The sequence below is a fragment of the Strix uralensis genome, chromosome 3 (genome assembly GCF_047716275.1).
Source record: "Strix uralensis isolate ZFMK-TIS-50842 chromosome 3, bStrUra1, whole genome shotgun sequence".
Classification (NCBI taxonomy): domain Eukaryota; kingdom Metazoa; phylum Chordata; class Aves; order Strigiformes; family Strigidae; genus Strix; species Strix uralensis.
The window spans coordinates 80,412,081-80,429,369 of NC_133974.1; the positions used below are offsets into that span (position 1 = coordinate 80,412,081).

At 38.4% G+C, this 17,289-nt stretch overlaps 1 protein-coding gene across 24 annotated transcripts in view; it reads left to right on the top strand.

Moving 5' to 3' along the window:
• Positions 1–17,289, top strand: part of AFDN (afadin, adherens junction formation factor) — a 132,961-nt gene that overhangs the window by 40,052 nt on the left and 75,620 nt on the right. For 13 of the 24 annotated variants that reach the window (XM_074863019.1, XM_074863031.1, XM_074863042.1 and 10 more), the window contains exons 3-9: positions 38–153; positions 1,673–1,836; positions 4,576–4,736; positions 5,732–5,889; positions 12,793–12,904; positions 13,315–13,482; positions 15,046–15,090. In XM_074863019.1, the coding sequence (XP_074719120.1) occupies positions 38–153; positions 1,673–1,836; positions 4,576–4,736; positions 5,732–5,889; positions 12,793–12,904; positions 13,315–13,482; positions 15,046–15,090 (924 nt within the window). The remainder of the gene's footprint in view (positions 1–37; positions 154–1,672; positions 1,837–4,575; positions 4,737–5,731; positions 5,890–12,792; positions 12,905–13,314; positions 13,483–15,045; positions 15,091–17,289) is intronic. The other 11 variants (XM_074863020.1, XM_074863033.1, XM_074863024.1 and 8 more) reach the window with 3 other exon arrangements.

The window sequence follows — 17,289 nt, forward strand, 5'->3', positions numbered from 1 at the left end:
TGCTAAGTAACTGTTATTGTTTTTCATTTTTTTGAAGAAGAAAGAAGATTAGATGTAGATGAGAAGCCTCTTGTTGTACAGTTAAACTGGAACAAAGATGATCGAGAGGGAAGATTTGTTCTCAAGAACGAAAACGATACGCTTCCTCCAAAGGTGAGTCTTTAAGGAGTATGCTAGTGGTAACAGCAGTTTCAAAATGTGTGGGACTTGCTTATATAGCAAAACATAATTGCTACTTTTCTAATTCCTGAAAACAACTGGTGATGATGACCTTTGATATCTGGAGCAAGTATTTTGAAATACTTAAACTGTATCTTCACAACACAGCATTTTTGTGATCTTTCAGATGGCTAATGATGCTTTGATCCATGTAGCTGTCTAATACTGGAGCATGTAATGCCCAGAGAACTTAAAGCATGCTTTGTTCTAATATGATGAATTAAAAATTTCCTCAAATACTATATGATGCCATACACCTAGGAGGTAATCCTGCCTCTTTCAGAGCCTTTTCAAAGGGGATGCTAGAGGGAGTTAGGTAACTAAAAATTGTTAGCTCCCTAGGTAACATTCTGTTTCTTAACAAAACTGGTGGAAGACTGTTTCCTCTTGGGGAGGTTTTTGTTTTCCTTCCAAATGCAAAATGAGGGACATGTGAACATCAGCCATATAAAAGCTTTTTTTTTTATATTAGTGATTTAAACATTAAATTAGATCAGACTTTGGCTCCTGAAGTTATATAATTATATGTATTATATCTAACTTGGATGCTTATAGCTATGGAAAACATGCTGTTCAGTGTGGGCTATCTTCAGACAAGTTTTTCATCTTGGGCTGAGCCCTGAATTTTGTTTGCTCTTGGAATTAGAGCTTCTTAATATTAAAGGTGCTTTGGGTATAGGTACATGAGCTATTCTTACACTGTGCTTTTGACTGCAGGATACATCCATGTTAGAGGCGGGGAGAGAAAATTAATGATGTCTTGCACTACATCTACCAGACTTGCTACCTCTATTCATTGAATTAAGTAATCTTCATTCTTCCTTCTCTGTGTTCTTCACTTCCTGATAGAAGCAAAAAACCCTGCATCTTCTTTCTCTCATCTTCTGTTATTTTCTCTACAGAAGGCAAATGAGCCTAGGATTACAGGTATCTTGTGTATGCAAGGAGCAGGAATTGGAGAAGAGAACACTGGAAGGACAACTCAGAAAAATACACCATAGGGGAAATGTCCTCTTTAATATTTTTCCTTCTGCAGTTTATTCTTATCTGATGCTCCAACACAGTTTTCTTGAGAACAGATTAAGTGCAGTGTTGTTTTGTGAAGTATTTTTACTGGGGGGCAGAAATTTGTTTTTCAGCCTTCAGTTAATCTTTGAGGCCAAGTTTGATAGTAGGCATTATTCAAGTAAAATTGTGCTGTTTCTTCGCTTTCTTGAATACAGGGTGCTTAATCAGTTCATACCTGCTTTGGAATATGAAATTATTTTTGCCTTCTATGTTATTATGGAGAGTAGTAGTACCATCCCTGTGTAATAGGCTATTGTTGCCTGCAGTATTGTTTTTGTGTTAGTGATGCTGTGTCTTAATCAGATTTATCTGGAAAGTTAAAACCAATACTAACTTTTCATTGGACTAAAAATGATGGCAGTTGTTTTAAACTCATTTATTTCAGAAGGCTCAGAGTAATGGCCCTGAAAAACAAGAAAAAGAGGGAGTAATTCAGAATTTCAAACGAACTCTCTCAAAAAAAGAAAAAAAAGAAAAAAAGAGGCGTGAAAAAGAGGCGTTGCGACAAGCATCAGATAAAGATGATAGACTTCTTCATGGGGATGATATGTAAGTGTTTTAAACTTTGATCAGTTCATATAACCTACATCTTACCTGAAAGAATTCCCCCTCTTTACCAAATAAGTTGTTTATTTCAAAAGTAAGTAGTTGGCATGGGTGCAATATCATCATAAACCAAAATGTGGTGGCAGTTTCTGTGGTTTGTATGTACATTTTGCTGCAAGGTTTGTTCTTAAACCATGAAATAAGTTTGGTTTTTCTTTTCCCACCTTTGTGTCCTTGTACAGAAATTGACACATGCTTGGTGACATGGACTTTCCCCACTATGTTTATTTTTAAGCATTTAGTCTAGAGTGGGTTTATTCCTCTCCCTATGTTTGATTGTTCTTTTGCCAGAAAATCTAGTATGTGTAGGTATTTGTATTTAACTTACCACCTGACTATCAGTTTGTTTTTCTCTGAGACACATTCTGGTAGCCAGTCTTCTTGGTTCTTCAACTTTTGCTCCCAAATCTGCTGCACCTTAATCACTGAGACAGGCAGGACATATATCAATCCTTGTACAGAAATCTGGAGCACAAGAGTCAGGCATGAATAGCATGTAGAGCTATGTTGAGGTTTGAACTCACCCGGCAGCCAGTCACCAGGTGGCCAGCCGTTCACCTTCCCCCACCCCGGTGAAATAGGGGAGGGACAAAAAGAAGAAAATTTGTAGGTTGAATAAAAAGAAAGAATTTACTAAATATAACAAGAGAACAACAGTAACAATAGTGAGTCCAAAAGAAACCGGTAAAATGCAGCCAGCACCCCACCGCACCGGTTTGAGCCCACCTGCCTGTATACACTGGACATGACATCACATGGTACAAAATACTCCAATGATCGATTGGGACCGGCCCTCTAGCTGTGCTCCCTCACAACCCAAGGAAAGTTAACTCTATCCTGACCCAAACCAGGACAATCTAGAAAGCTGAGAAAGGTCTACATTAAATTAACCTTTGTCTCTGTACTAGATTCTGCAAGTTTCATATGCAGTACACCAGAAAAAAAATTGTTAAGGATGGATTTGTAACATACCCAGAAAGAAAATGAATTGTGAATACATATTAATAAGAGATTCTCAGAGATTAAAGAAATTAAGTGACTGGTTGACATATAATAGAGGATTTAGCTGCTCATCTTGATTTTTTTTTTTTTTTTTTTTTAATAATTACTTTTGGATTTTTTTGAGTTCATGATTGGTTCTTATATGTGTAGTGCCGCTCTGCATGGATATGTGTTGTGGTTTGAGCCCAGAGGGCAACTGAACGCCACGAAGCTGCTCACCCTTCTTGGGAATGGGAAGAAGGAAATAAAGCAAAAGGCTCAGGAATTGAGATAAGGACAGGGAGGGCTGACTCACCTATTATGGTCATGGGCAAAAGACAGACTTGTTAGGGAAAGAAAAAGAACATCAATTTAATTCAGACACTAACAACAACAACACTTAACAGACAGACTAGGACAGTGAGAAGCATTACCATGTCTTAAAAACACTTTCCTCCACCCCTCCCTTCTTCCCAGGCTCAGCTTTGCTCCCAATATCTCTACCTCCTCCACCACAGCGGGCAGGGAATGGGGTTACTGTCAATCCCACCACTCTTTTTTTCCTCAGGGGGAGGACTCCTCTCACTCTTCCCCTGCTCCTGCGTGATGTCTCTCTCATGGGAGACAGTGCTCTGCGAACTTTCTCAGATGTGAGTCCTTCTCACAGGCTGCAGCGTTTCCTGAGCTGCTCTGGTGTGGGTCACTCCCACATGTTGCAGTCCTCCCAGTGCCGAACTACAACAGCAGAGGCTTCTTCCTACAGAGTCCCAGCCTTCTTTGGGCTCCGTCACCTGCTCTGCCATGGGACCCCCCACGGGCTGCAGGTGGGCATCTGCTCCACTGGTGACCTCCATGGATGGCAGGGAGGGGTGGCCCTGCCATGTCACCACGGACTGCAGGGAGGCTCTGCACTGACACACCTCCTCCCCTTCCTCTCCCTTTCCTCCACTGACCTTGGTGTTTGCATAGGTGTCCTCCTCAGCACCTCCTCACAACTTCCACTCCACCTCTCAGGTTCCCCTTCTTAAATACGGTATCACAGAGGCGCAGCCGCCGTCACTAATTGTCTCAGCCTTGGCCAGAGGTGGGTCTGACTTGGAGCCAGGGGAGCTTCAAGAAGGTTATCACAGGGGGTCACTGTTGTAACCCCCTCCCCAACTACCAAAAACCCTGCCATACACACAAACCCAGCACAATATGTTTGCAATATTCTTCAGATGTCAGCATGATCTTGCAGTATTCTGTGCCGTTACTTAGCCTGATCTTATTTAAGTGCGTTAGCAAAAGAAAAATCATGAGCTGTAAGCACATGCTAACCCTGCTTCCACATGATTTGCAATATTGTAAATCAGAATAAAGTTAGGGATATAATGTAAAGTTTCTTTAATGCCCTCCCCTTCCCTTCCCTCCCCACTGCTTGCCCCTGCCCGAGACCTAGACAGCCTTTTTTTTTTTTTCCTTTAAGAACTAGGAACCATCAATACTTAATTGGTTGTTGTCTATTTCAGGTGAGCATGGGTACACGAACGGTGTTAATCCTAGCAAAAGTGAAGTTCATGCAGAAACCATCTTACAGTAACTTAATTGATCTCCTATGTGTATGGATTCTACTTGCTTTTTGCCCTTTATGAAGTTATGACGATAGATGTATTTGAAGCTATTAATGACAATGTCTTCTTTTTATTTAAACTAACTTGGCAGTGAGAATTCTCGCCTTGCAGCTGAGGTTTACAAAGATATGCCTGAGACCAGCTTCACTCGCACAATATCCAATCCCGAGGTGGTTATGAAACGGCGCAGACAGCAAAAGCTAGAGAAGAGAATGCAGGAATTTCGTAGTTCTGATGGCAGACCTGACTCAGGTACTTAGATTTCTTCTGGTTAAGTTCTTAATAGTAAAGTGTTTACTGAGAGAGTGTTTTTAAGGCCAGCAGCTCCTGTAAATTTGACTTCTGCTTTCTCCAACATTTTTTGTACTTCATGGCTAATTTATCTATGGTGTAACTGAATGAAGGATTTGTCTAGGTAAGATTCCACAGGAGTGTGTTCTGTGATGAGTGCGAGTCAAAGCTTTCAGTGATGGGCACATTGATGGGAGAGAATATGCTCATTGATCTTGCTAATAGTGCTAAACTGGGAAAGAAGAAAGGACAGAGTTAGACTGATTAAACTGACAAAGTCTTCTGAAATAAATGTCACGCGTTTTACTAAGAACAAGCTGAATGACCTGAATGTAAAAATGCAATCAGTAGCACAAATACAGGATGGCAAGGAGTGATTGTCCAGGTCTGCACAAAGGGTTCTGGTAGATCTGGTAGAAAGGATTTCACGTTCTAGGGAGTGGGGATACAACAGTGGTTGTATAAACATCAGCATTACATGAACAAATGAAGCAATTTTAGTACTGGTAAAATCTCAAATTATGTATTCTGTCCATGGAAGAGTAGTAAAGGAGGAGTTAGGAGTGTAGAAAACACTGCCTGTGAGGGAAATCTTAAATAGTCTTTTTAAAGAGAGGGGCGATTCCTGAAGGTTAGCACAAACATTCTGTCAAGATGGGAAAGGTCAGTTCTTCATCCAGTTGTTGTCACTGTTTCATTTTAACTTCAGGTAATATTAAGAATGGTGAAGCACTGAGGAAAAGACTTGCTTAGAGAAATTAGGAAAGCATCACTGGAGGTTTTTACCAGCAGGGGAGACAAATATATTTTGGGGATGTTATGTAACTTTTATTAGTGGCTTGACTAAATGATTTCTGAAGGGGTTCATTCTTATATTCTGTTAAAAATATAATAAATGGCTGCATGTCTGTCATTTTATTCTCTGGTAGCATTGTTAATTAAATTTTGTTTCCAAGGTGGGACACTGAGAATTTATGCAGACAGTTTAAAACCAAATATACCGTACAAGACAATCCTGCTGTCCACTACGGATACTGCAGACTTTGCAGTTGTTGAAGCACTGGAAAAATACGGTCTGGAGAAGGAAAATCCTAAGGATTATTGTATTGCTCGTGTAAGTGAAGTTACTAAGTCACAATCTTCTCATGCTTTTTATTTGGTTTTGTTCATTGCAGTAGCTTTAAAACTAAATGGAAAGACTGGTAGTTCTGTGGCTAACTTTTTTGTTTTTGTTTTTGTTTTTTTTTTTAAATATAATAGCCTTGAGAATTCAGAACTGATTTGTCAGGTTTTTTTGTTTTTAAAACCTAAATCTTCTAATCTTACTAAGTCATTACTTGCTATGTAGATAAACATTAATAATGAAAGTAACGTATTTCTGTATTTGGCACTGTGGTTTTATACCACTAAGTGTGCTTATGGTTCACAGATGTATCAACTAATAGTTAATCTTGTGGATACCAAACTTTGTCAGGTTGTGCACGTAGCTATTCCCCTGAACTGAGAGTGTGTGCTCAGAGGCAAAAGTGCTGAGGTGAACTCCACTGTAAAAAGTATGTGTTACGTGCTGTTGCCTTATGCTTTCAGTGGTAGCTTACCCTCATTACAGATCAGAAAAGATGAAACATATAAGTGAAACTTACACTTATTTTCAGAATTTAATTATTTCAGGAGTTCTAAATTAATTGTATAGAATCGGTATTTCTGAGAGGTATGGTTTTACCAAAAAGTCCCATGGGCAGTACTGGTTAAAGGTTACAAACTTCTGTTCATAGCATCTTCTGAAGGAGCTTTGTGAGACTTGAAAACAGTCATCCTTGTTTGGGTCCAATCTTTGATTACATTTCTGGCTCTTAGTTGTCTAATAAACTTGGATTCATTGCTCCTTAAAATGAAGAAAGAAAGGGAAGACCGTTTGTGTCTCATCATACTGTGCTCTCTTCCCCTGCCCCTTCCCCAGTGCTTAAAGTGCCACTGGAAGACAGTAAGGAAGCTTGTATTATTTGCTATTCCCCGCACTTCCCAGCTGCTCTAAAGGATGTGGATGTATTTTTGGTCTTAAAGGTGCTTTCCGATTTGTTTTTTATGCTATCTTTGAGTAACTTTAGTGTCTACTTCTGCTGTGCTTACAGCCTCTAGTAGTATTACAATTCTAGCTGGGAATTGACATGTTACTCTAATGTTGTTCTAATTAATAAGGAAACCAAACAGTGGTAGTTCTTTTGTAGTTTCACAGCAGCAAACTAACCTTAGTTTTTATTGTTTCAGCAGTTTTGTCTTAGTTCTAGACATATTTTTAATGAAGTTCTGGACATTTTATCCTTGTCTTCATTAACCTGTAATTGGGGTCTCAACTGTGAAAGTTAATTTTACTTAACTTCACTAAAATTTTACGTAGGTTTTTATTACAGAGGGGACTAATTTTATAAATAATAGTTTGGGGGTTTTTATGACAGCATATTAAAAATTGATTTTTAGTTTTGACTGTGAAGTATTTTCTGTGTGTAGTTTTAATTATGGCAATTATCTTCATGTTGTGGGTTCTATAAATTCATGATTTTCAGCCATTGATCTTCTTAAATAGGCTGCTGACTTGACACGTTCATTTTTCTGCTGGTTCGAGAGAATTGTGGTCTACAGCAGAGACATTGTGACTGAATTTAGGAGGCAGTTTTGCATCAGTCTGTTTAGTTCAGAGTTAGAAGGTATTATGATGTATTATGAAATATTTATATTTTAGAGAATTTATTGAACTGATTGCACACTTACCAGTGAAACTATTGCAAGTCGCTATGGTGGTGGTGGTGCTGTTCTCTTTCACCTCCCCCTGTTCTCTGATCTTGTGTGGGGATGTTTAATGTGGGGAAGTTTAGTGTAGAAAATAGTCTGAGGAGTGTTGCTTTGATCTTCGGAAAGATTAACAAAGTCTTTGCTGTAAAGCAAATTGATTTAAATTAGTTTTCTGGAAAGCACTTCTGGAAATATTTTGTCTTTTCTGAGCAACATATCATCTTGATATAGTAAATTTCTATACTGACTTAAGTTGTATGCTTACATTTACATTTGAAATATGTGAGTGGTCTTCATTGTCTAATAGCAGATCTTTTTTTATACCTTTAACTGTAGAAGACCTTACTGTTTTGCTCAGGCCTAGTCAGCATGAGTTTATGAAAGGCAGGTCCTGCCTGACAGACCTGATCTCCTTCTATGACAAAATGACCCGAGTATTGGATGAGGGAAAGGCTGTGGATATTATCTACCTGGATTTTCGAAAAGCATTCGACACAGTTCCCCATAGAATCCTCATAGAAAAACTGGCTGCCCACGGCCTGGATGAGCGAACGGTCTGCTGGGTCAAGCACTGGCTGGATGGACGGTCCCAGAGAGTGGTGGTCAATGGAGCTAAATCCAGCTGGTGGATGGTCACAAGTGGTGTTCCTCAGGGCTCGGTGTTGGGACCATTTCTGTTTAACATCTTTATTGATGATCTTGATAAGGACGTAGAGTGCATTATCAGTAAGTTCGCAGATGACACCAAGTTAAGCGGGAGTGTCAATCTGCATGAATATAGGGAGGCACTACAGAGAGACTTGGATAGATTGGATCAGTGGGCCAACGTTAACAGGATGAGCTTCAACAACGACAATTGCCAGGTCCTGCACTTGGGCCACAACAACCCCATGCATCACTACAGGCTTGAGGAGGTGTGGCTGGAGAGCTGTCTGGAAGAAAAGGATCTGGGGCTTCTAATTGACAAGCAGCTGAACATGAGCCATCAGTGTGCCCAGGTGGCCAAGAAAGCCCACGGCATCCTGGCTTGTATTAGAAATAGTGTGACCAGCAGAAGTAGGGAGGTGATAGTCCCCCTGTACTCTGCACTGGTGAGGCCACACCTTGAGTATTGTGTCCAGTTTTGGGCACCTCAATACGAGAGAGATATCAAGGTGCTGGAACGAGTGCAGAGGAGGGCAACGAAGCTGGTGAAGGGCCTGGTGAATAAATCCTATGAGGAGAGATTGAAAGAGCTGGGACTGTTCAGTTTGAGGAAGAGAAGGCTGAGGGGAGACCTCATCACTCTCTACACCTACCTGAAAGGACATTGTAGAGGGGTTGGTGCTGGTCTCTTCTCACAGGTAATTAGCGACAGAACAAGAGGGAATGGCTTTAAACTGCAACAGGGGAGGTTCAGACTGGACATTAGAAAAAAATTTTTCACAGAAAGAGTGGTCAGACAGTGGAATAGGCTGCCCAGGGAGGTGGTGGAGTCACCATCCCTGGATGTGTTTAAGGGTCGTTTGGATGAGATGTTGGGGGATATGGTGTAGGGGAGAACTTTGTAGAGTAGGGCTGATGGTCGGACTTGATGATCCCAAGGGTCTTTTCCACCCTGAATGATTCTGTGATTGTGGTTGACTGAAATCTACTTGGCTTTTCTCAGTGCCTCTTGCTTGGGTTTCAATTTTATAATCCTTCTTTTTTTAATAAAGTAGAGTATTTTTAACTTAAATTTAAAATCTACTTTTTGTCAAATATTTTATGAAGTTGCTTTCCTTGCTTGAAATGCTAGAATATCCTAGCTTTAGCCTGATGTGTCTTTCATCACTGTTTTCTTGTTTGGAAACTCACAGTGCTAAGGTGTCACGGCCATTGGTACTCCTTTACGCTGGAATCTCATAGCTGTTCTTTACCCCTGGTAGGGTTTTTGCCCCTATTCTTCTGACAGTTCGCAGTCTTCTGGGAAATAAAAATCTATTGTGTACATGTTCCTATTCTTTACTTTTTGTTGGGTTTAAAGCAGTGTACAGTGAAAGGTATAACTTCAGTTTCTTATTAGTAGGGATTTTTAAATGTGTTATTCTCTTTGGGTGGCAGGTGAAGTGTCTTCCTTGAAGACTTAAGCAGTTGACATTTACTTAACTATTAAAACAGATTTTAAGATATATGACAAGACAAGGCTGCATAAGTACCTGTAATAAAGTTCACTTCTGAAGTTTCAGTTGAAAGATGAACACTGTAAGAATTTTCTGAACACTTATCATTAACAACTTTTATTGTAAATGGCAGTTTCTTGTCAGTTGCTTGCTTTCGTACCTTGGTTTGCAGTGTATCGGGCTGTAGCTTTATGCCCATTTCTAAAGTGCTCTTCTGTGTAATCAAGTAAATGTAAGTTTGTTCCAATATAAGTTTTTTTTGTTTGTTTCAGTTTGCTTGGTTTGAGTTTCCCTCAGTAATACAGGGTTCACTGCACATCTCTCAAGATGTCAAATTAGACAGTTTTACAAGCTACCTGTGCATATTCACTTAGGGTATAAGACTTGAGGCATGCAGCAAACCAGTTAACTCTTAAAAGTAGAATCTTGATTCGACTTTTGTTTTAGCATGCTCTTATTTTTTACTCGAGGATAAAGCATAAATAACTTTTTGTAATGTCAAACAAAACCATGCAGTTCACAGTAATTAGGTTTTTGATTTTGTTTTTTTTTAAGAAATAGACATTACAGACACGAGGCATTAAATATTTTTTAGCAAGTTCCGTTGTTGGGGTTTTTTTCAGAGCATGTGTTCCCAACTTGTAAGGAAAATTGAGAATTATTTCATTTGAATAAGCAGATATATTAAAACATATAGTAGGTACGATATTATAGCATGGATTTTTGTGTGTGAGACTTTTGCTAAGGCTAGATCTGATAACTTCCAAGGCATTTGCTGGGATAAACAAGTAAGAGAAGGTAATACTCAAATACTTAAGCCCCCTGTGATAAGTAATAGCTACAGAGCAAGTTAAGTCCTAAGTTGCATGGACTTCATTTAAATTTCATAGCTTGTATTTTCTGCATGTTTCACTGCATTTTAAATTAATAAATATAGGTTGGAATGAATTTATGATAATCTGTATACGCTCATGAATGCAATTATGAGGAAGCAGAGTGTATGCTTCCTAATTATCTGTTATCAATTTGTTTCAGTTCGTAGGTTAACAACTGAAAACCTACTTCCAAGACTCTTGATCTTAAGCTGGTTTTACGCATCTCCATTTCCTGTGCTGTTGCAGAGATCAGAAAATGTCTATGCCTGATCTCAGCAGTTTGTGTGGATTCAAATTCATGAAAGGATATTTAACTGCATCTTCTGTTTTTCAAAATGAAAGCAAATCTCTACCCACAAGCCAAAACCCAATCATAAACTTGTTGCCATGTTTTTCCATTATTCTAAAATGTAGAATTTTACTTTATGGGTGACACTGAGGCAGCATTTGTCTAAAACAGAGATGTTTTCTAAAATGGCTTCATCATGCTTAGAAGCCTCCTGGCCTTCATAAGCTCAGATATGGTGTTTTGTGTCTTTCTGCGGGTTAGGTCACAGACTTTTTTTAAGTGAGGTATGTCTGAGCTACTGGCTCACGCTTCCTGAGAGATGGGAGGAATGGTAACTGGCTGGGAGGATGAGGGTTTAGTGACCCCTCTTCTCTAACTTGTCTAGTTTACCACTGCTGTTGTTAAGCCCAGCGCCAAGTTGGAAGTAATTTCAGGTTCAAGTAGTAGCACCTATATATTTATCTCTCATTTGTCCTCTGACTTCACTGTGTTTGGGCTTTCTTTGGTTTGCTCCCCAGTCCAGTATTGGTCAGCCCCTGGTACACATGCTGTAGCATGTAGTTCTTATGTTGTAACTATTTACCTGCTGTTTTGAGGGCTTTGGAATTTAAAAATTGTTGCTTGTTGAGTAAAGCTGGAAACACAGTGTTACTTTAATTAGCTAATCAAAATTATCCCGTAAGTATAATTGATTTTAAAAATCTGAGATGTGAAATAGAAAAGAGTAGTTTGGCAAGATAAGATTTGAGTGTAGATCTGTTTCTGTTTCCCTTCGGTTTATACATTTTAATGTTTTCCTCATTTTAGAATATCTTGTCTATTTGAAAATCTAATTAAAGATAATTTAATTAGTTCTATGTTTAGTCAGGTTTTGCATAGAAAATGTTTTAGGGAAAGGCCAATGACTTGATTACATACTTTTGATTTTAAATGTGCTTGTTTCCTTCTTGGAAGAAGATGAAAGGACTTTTGAGGTGGATCTGTGAGAACTTAGTTAACACTGAAAATGGGTATGGAGAGGAGGTGACAAATAAGAGTGGAAAGCCTCTTGAGGGTGGCAGCATAGTAAGATGCAGTAGCCAATAGCTGCATTACTTCAGAAGGTGTTACCTGGGTCATAGTTCAGAGATTAATTTTGAGTAGCTTGTTTAAAATAGAGCTGTCTGAATTTAAATAACATTGTTATGGTCACAAATGAGGGACTAAAATGTGTGTGCATGAAATCACTCTGTGTCTTCTTAAGAGTCAGAACTCCTGAATCAAGGTTTCCCCTTTCCTCTACCTTGTAAGGATATAGCTCTAAAAGGTGTGAACAGTCTGTGGTTCTGTTCCCAAAGTATACTTAATTTTGGTTCTTAAAGCTAGACAGCATGAAGCACTTGTGTGAAATGCTCCAGTCATGCTCTTAGTCTCTGTGTAGTCCAGGTAAAGGTTGGGTAAGACAAGGATGCAGGAGGTATTGCAGCATTTCTCTTTGCCGGTTTATCTTGCCATTTCTAAAGATACTTGCATGTTGCATTAGCGGAATGGCATTAGCAAAATGAAAAGTTGATTCCAATGTGTGAGATGATAAAGGAAACTACAGTTTTTATTTTTGTAACTATCACCTCCACAGTTATTTTTTTTTCCCTTGGCTCTTGAGAAATTGGAATAATTTTGTTTACTGGAAGATGGTCTTGTGTACCTTAAGTGTAACTTGCTTTCCTTTCTTTTTAAATATATCTGGTGTTCTGGGAAGTGTGATTTAACGGGAGGTGAGAGAGTTAAAGTCTTGGAAAGCAAAATGCATTTCAGGTTACTGAATTCTTCTGCTTTATCTCCTAATAAACAAATAAACAAAGTAATCAGAAGATATACCCCTGAATCCTCTGTTCTAATTGTCCACTAACAGCTCTGAAAACTGATAATGGTTCTTTTTCTAGGTCATGCTGCCTCCTGGTGCTCAGCACTCTGATGATAAATGTGCTAAAGAAACTATTCTTGATGATGATGAGTGTCCACTGCAGATATTCAGGGAGTGGCCTAGTGATAAAGGTAAGTCTATAAAGCTTTAAGATATTTCTGTGCCTTGAGTGTTGTAAGCCATGGTGTGGACCCTCTGTAAAGTAAGAAATTGGAGCATACATTTTAAAGTGTTTTCTTTTCAGGCACTTTGAATACTAGGTGCTTTTAGAGTTACTATTAATTCAACACTGTTTATAGTAATACATCTTTAGACAGTAGAAGGGTTTTTTACATTTTAACCTAAAGTTTCTAAATTACACACTGTGGAGAAGTATGCTGTTAATCTTTTAAATAGTTTTAACTTAAAAATAACTATGTAAAGCGTCAGGAACTTAGTAAACTGAAAGTAATCCTATGGAACACTTGCAAATTAATAGATATTGCATGTGCACTTGTTTACCAATAGTGAGACTCAAAGGATGTATAATACTGTGTTTTAGGAATACTAGTCTTTCAGTTGAAAAGACGGCCTCCTGATTATGTCCCAAAGAAATCTAAGAAAATAACCGATGGAAAGCCATTAAAGGGGAAGGAAAGAGTTGACGGGTCTGGCTATGGCTCTTGCCTTCCTCCTGAGAAACTACCATACCTGGTAGAATTAAGCCCAGGTAAGAAAATTACATTAATACATAATCATTTAGATTTTCCAAAATAAGACCTTAATTGGCAGCACAAGAAAGTCTGTTAGCAGTGTAAGTGAATGCCACATCAGTTCTTCTGATGTTAGGTTCTGAATTGGAGCTATAGACGTAAAGCTGCATATTGCTATAATACTGAAATTTTAATAGCAAATGTCTGAAGTAAAAAAAGGGGAGAAATGATTGACTAAGAGTTTGTCTCTATTAACGTGGTTTCAAGTATGAAGTTTTAAGTGTTTCAAAAACAAACAAAAAAATGATTTAGTCTTCAACTTGCTTTGCATTTTGGGGTTTAAAACTTGATAGTAAGTAAAAAGTTAAGACATGTCTTGTGATTGGGGGGGGAACCAGAAAAGCAGTGTTTAAATCTGGTTTGTTTTACGTTCAGAAGTATACTGTAGCATACCTTGTAAGATATATTTGACAGTGCCATATGTGAAAAATACATTTTTTAGAAGGACAAGAACATGACTTTTTAAATCAGACTTATTTGCTAAACATTTTTCAGCCTATATGGAACCTTCAGATCACTAGCAAGGCTGGGTTTTATTTTGGTTTCATTACAACTTTCTAGGCTGCATTGTAATTTACAGTTAATTTTATGATCTAGGAACAGCCAGGGGAGCTTGATTGTTCATAGCACAACTACTGATAAAACACATACAACTTCTTATCTTAATTTCTATTGTCTTCATGTTTAAAGATTTGGATATGGACTTTCATTTTTGGTGATTTAGTTATTTGCAGCTCTTTTTCCTATTAAGTGTAACTTGGGTACACTCAGGTATTCAACCAAGTGATTTACAGTTTGAAGACTGGTTGTTTACCATTTGGGAAGCAAGGTTGGAAGTTGATGCTGAAAACTTTGACCAGAACTGCAAACAAAAGGTTAAATTCATAGTCAAATAGTGTGGGTTGGTTGTTTTGTTTTTTTTTTTTTTTTTTTAAAAAAAAGGGCCAGATGAAATTAGCAGTACACAGAATGTATTAAATGTATTTTATATTGTGTTCTATATGCTGAGGTTTGGTTTGCATATTAATATTTTGGGTTCTTCTAATAGTACTTTCAATTTCTTCTCTTGTGTTCTAAACTCTTACTCTTTGTGGAGCCTAGTTGCTTTAATATTAAAACATTGTGCTTGGGCAGTAGAGCAAGACATCCTATAATTTGGAGAGGATAAACAATCTGAAATGCCACAGGTGGCAACGCTGTGTACTAAGCCTTTGGAAGTTGCCTGTGGGACCGACCCATTGTTCATGTTTTTCTTCTAACAGCTTGTTGTCACTTTTCTAAACAATAAGGATTGTTTCATTCAGTAGCTTTGGAGTACTGATGTCTTTATATTCTACTCAGTTTCTAAAGTTGAAAGACTTTAATGCACTTCATCCTTATAAATTGACTAAGAGTTGTCTGGCTACAGTTTCACCCTTTCCTGTCTTTTCTTTTCCTGCCCTCTTCCGCATGTTCTGCATGGTATCTGTCCTGCTGGTGCTGCCTTCACCTGGGTCCTCTGCATGTGTTTCTAACCCCAGGGAGAAGGAATCACTTTGCCTACTACAACTATCACGCTTATGAAGGTAACGCTATATTTAATACTGTTCTCTCATTAGTCACTAAAAGCATCGCTGGCTCTAAATCTTTTGTTTCTTTTTGACAGATGAAAGGCTATCTTGCTTCTCTTACTTTTTTCCAAGGGACTGCTTTTGTGAAGTAGTTATCTGTCTTGTCAGCTGCCATTTAATTATTCTATCTGTGAACAAACATCAAATAGATCATGAATGTGCTAGAAGAGTTCAACCTTCCAGCTAAGGTTAATAACTAAATTTCATAGGGTGGTTTACAAGCAATGTTGTAGTAGAAAGAAAAACGTTCTTTGATCCATCTGCTTGCAGAATTAATAATTAAAAAGTGAATTGGGTAAATGGCATTGTGTTTTTCAATGTTTGACCACGTTGATGCAGTGGATGAAATCCGTGATGATTTTTATGTGAAACTGTGTTTGGACCACTGGTAAAGTGACCTCCCTTTCTGCTGTGTGGTGTTGCGTGGCATCCTTTGGTATTTCTGCTGCCTGGCTTGTGGTATTGTCTAATATTAACAGTGTACATTGAAGAGATTTAACCACATGAGACAGTAGAGTCATGTTCAGTTTTATCTGTAGCACTTGAAATTGATAACCTAACCTACAAATCATTATGGATCTCTGATTCTCCTTGGAGTTTAGAGTAATGTGCAAAAATCTCCTGGTTTGGCCAAATAGACAAGAATACAAAGCCACTTTCTTCTTCTTCATGAAATGTCTACCAAAATACCTTTTCCTTGTTTTTTAGCATCTGTTTCCTCATTTTATTTTCTAGATTGCTTTAAAAATACTATATGTCTGTTGGTGTTGCTCACTCCTTCATGGCTGTGGAGTACAATATTGGGATTTAAAGAACTTTGTTCAAACTTAATGCCTCCGGTGCTCAACTCTTTGAATTCAGACTTCCATTTCATTAACATCATTACTCCACAGAGCAGAAAAGTTCTGTAGAGTGTGCTGAACTAATAAGCACATATGAGTTCTGCAGCAATACCTGACCATTGAGTAGAAAGCTTGAAATTTTGTTCATCTCACTGGAAAGAAAATAATTTCTTCAGTCTTTATCTTGGGCCTTAGTACTCTAGAGTCCAGTTGGTCTCTTTGGAACAATGCATTTCAGGATACTAGTATTTATTATAGAAATAACTCCTGTAGAAGGTCCTTTTGTCAAAACATTGGCTGTTCATATTCTTCCTGAAGTACCTGGCAGACTTTAGTTTCCTGCCCTGTGCAATTGCACAAATTCAGTAAGTTTGCTACTAGAAGCATGTCCCGTTTTTCTGCTTCTCCACAGCTGCTGACGTTGCTGGTTGTATGACTGTTTTATAGACTGAAGATCAGATTCTGCACAGTACAGTAGAGGATGCACTTCAGTAGCTTGTGGTTGTAAATGTAGCAGTTGGCAATTGTCTCTGTCTTCCAAGTCATGTAAATGAAGCAATAAAGTGAGATGAATCTGATAGTAATAGAAATAGACTGGATAGAGTGAAGTGAGTTATGGCAGCACTTTGAATAGATGATACTGTCCGTGTTATCTGTGAATACGGCTGCTGCTGACTTCAGGGATGTTACTGAACAGCTGAAGTTAATAATAATATTTAAAGGCTGAAACAAATGACAAAGCGCCGTTTTTGAGGATGTGAACCTCTGAGATTTCTCCTGGAAGCCTGAAATAAAAATGACAAAGCATTTAAAAAGAAAAAAAGGCAAAACTTTAAGGGTTTTGTCCCTGCCTCATCACATAAAAGCAACCCTGATCCCTAGAACTGGCAGTAATGGGAGATGCTGAGAACATAAAGGTATAACAACTGGAAAGAAGAATTACAGGAGGTTGGAGAAGCCTGAAAGCCTTGGCCATGGCAGTTTCACTGGCCAGCCTTCTTTCTGAGAATGGAACTCCCATATGGTATGTGGTAAACACCTTTACCTGTTAGTTTGAAGGAGCTTTGCTGTCTGTCACATTCCGCACTGAATCTTCCTTTACCAAAAATGTTCGCTATTGGCTCTTTCTGCTGGAAGTGCACATCATTTCTGAAATTTAATAGCAGAATTGTCTCCTGATTTTGACATGATATTTCAAATCTGCCCAACCAATCTCTTAAACTTCTTACTGTCTAAACTCTTAGCACTCAGGAACTTGTGGAGGAAATCTGCTGCTTTTCAAATGCGGATTTATCTAATTTTTAAGTCAATA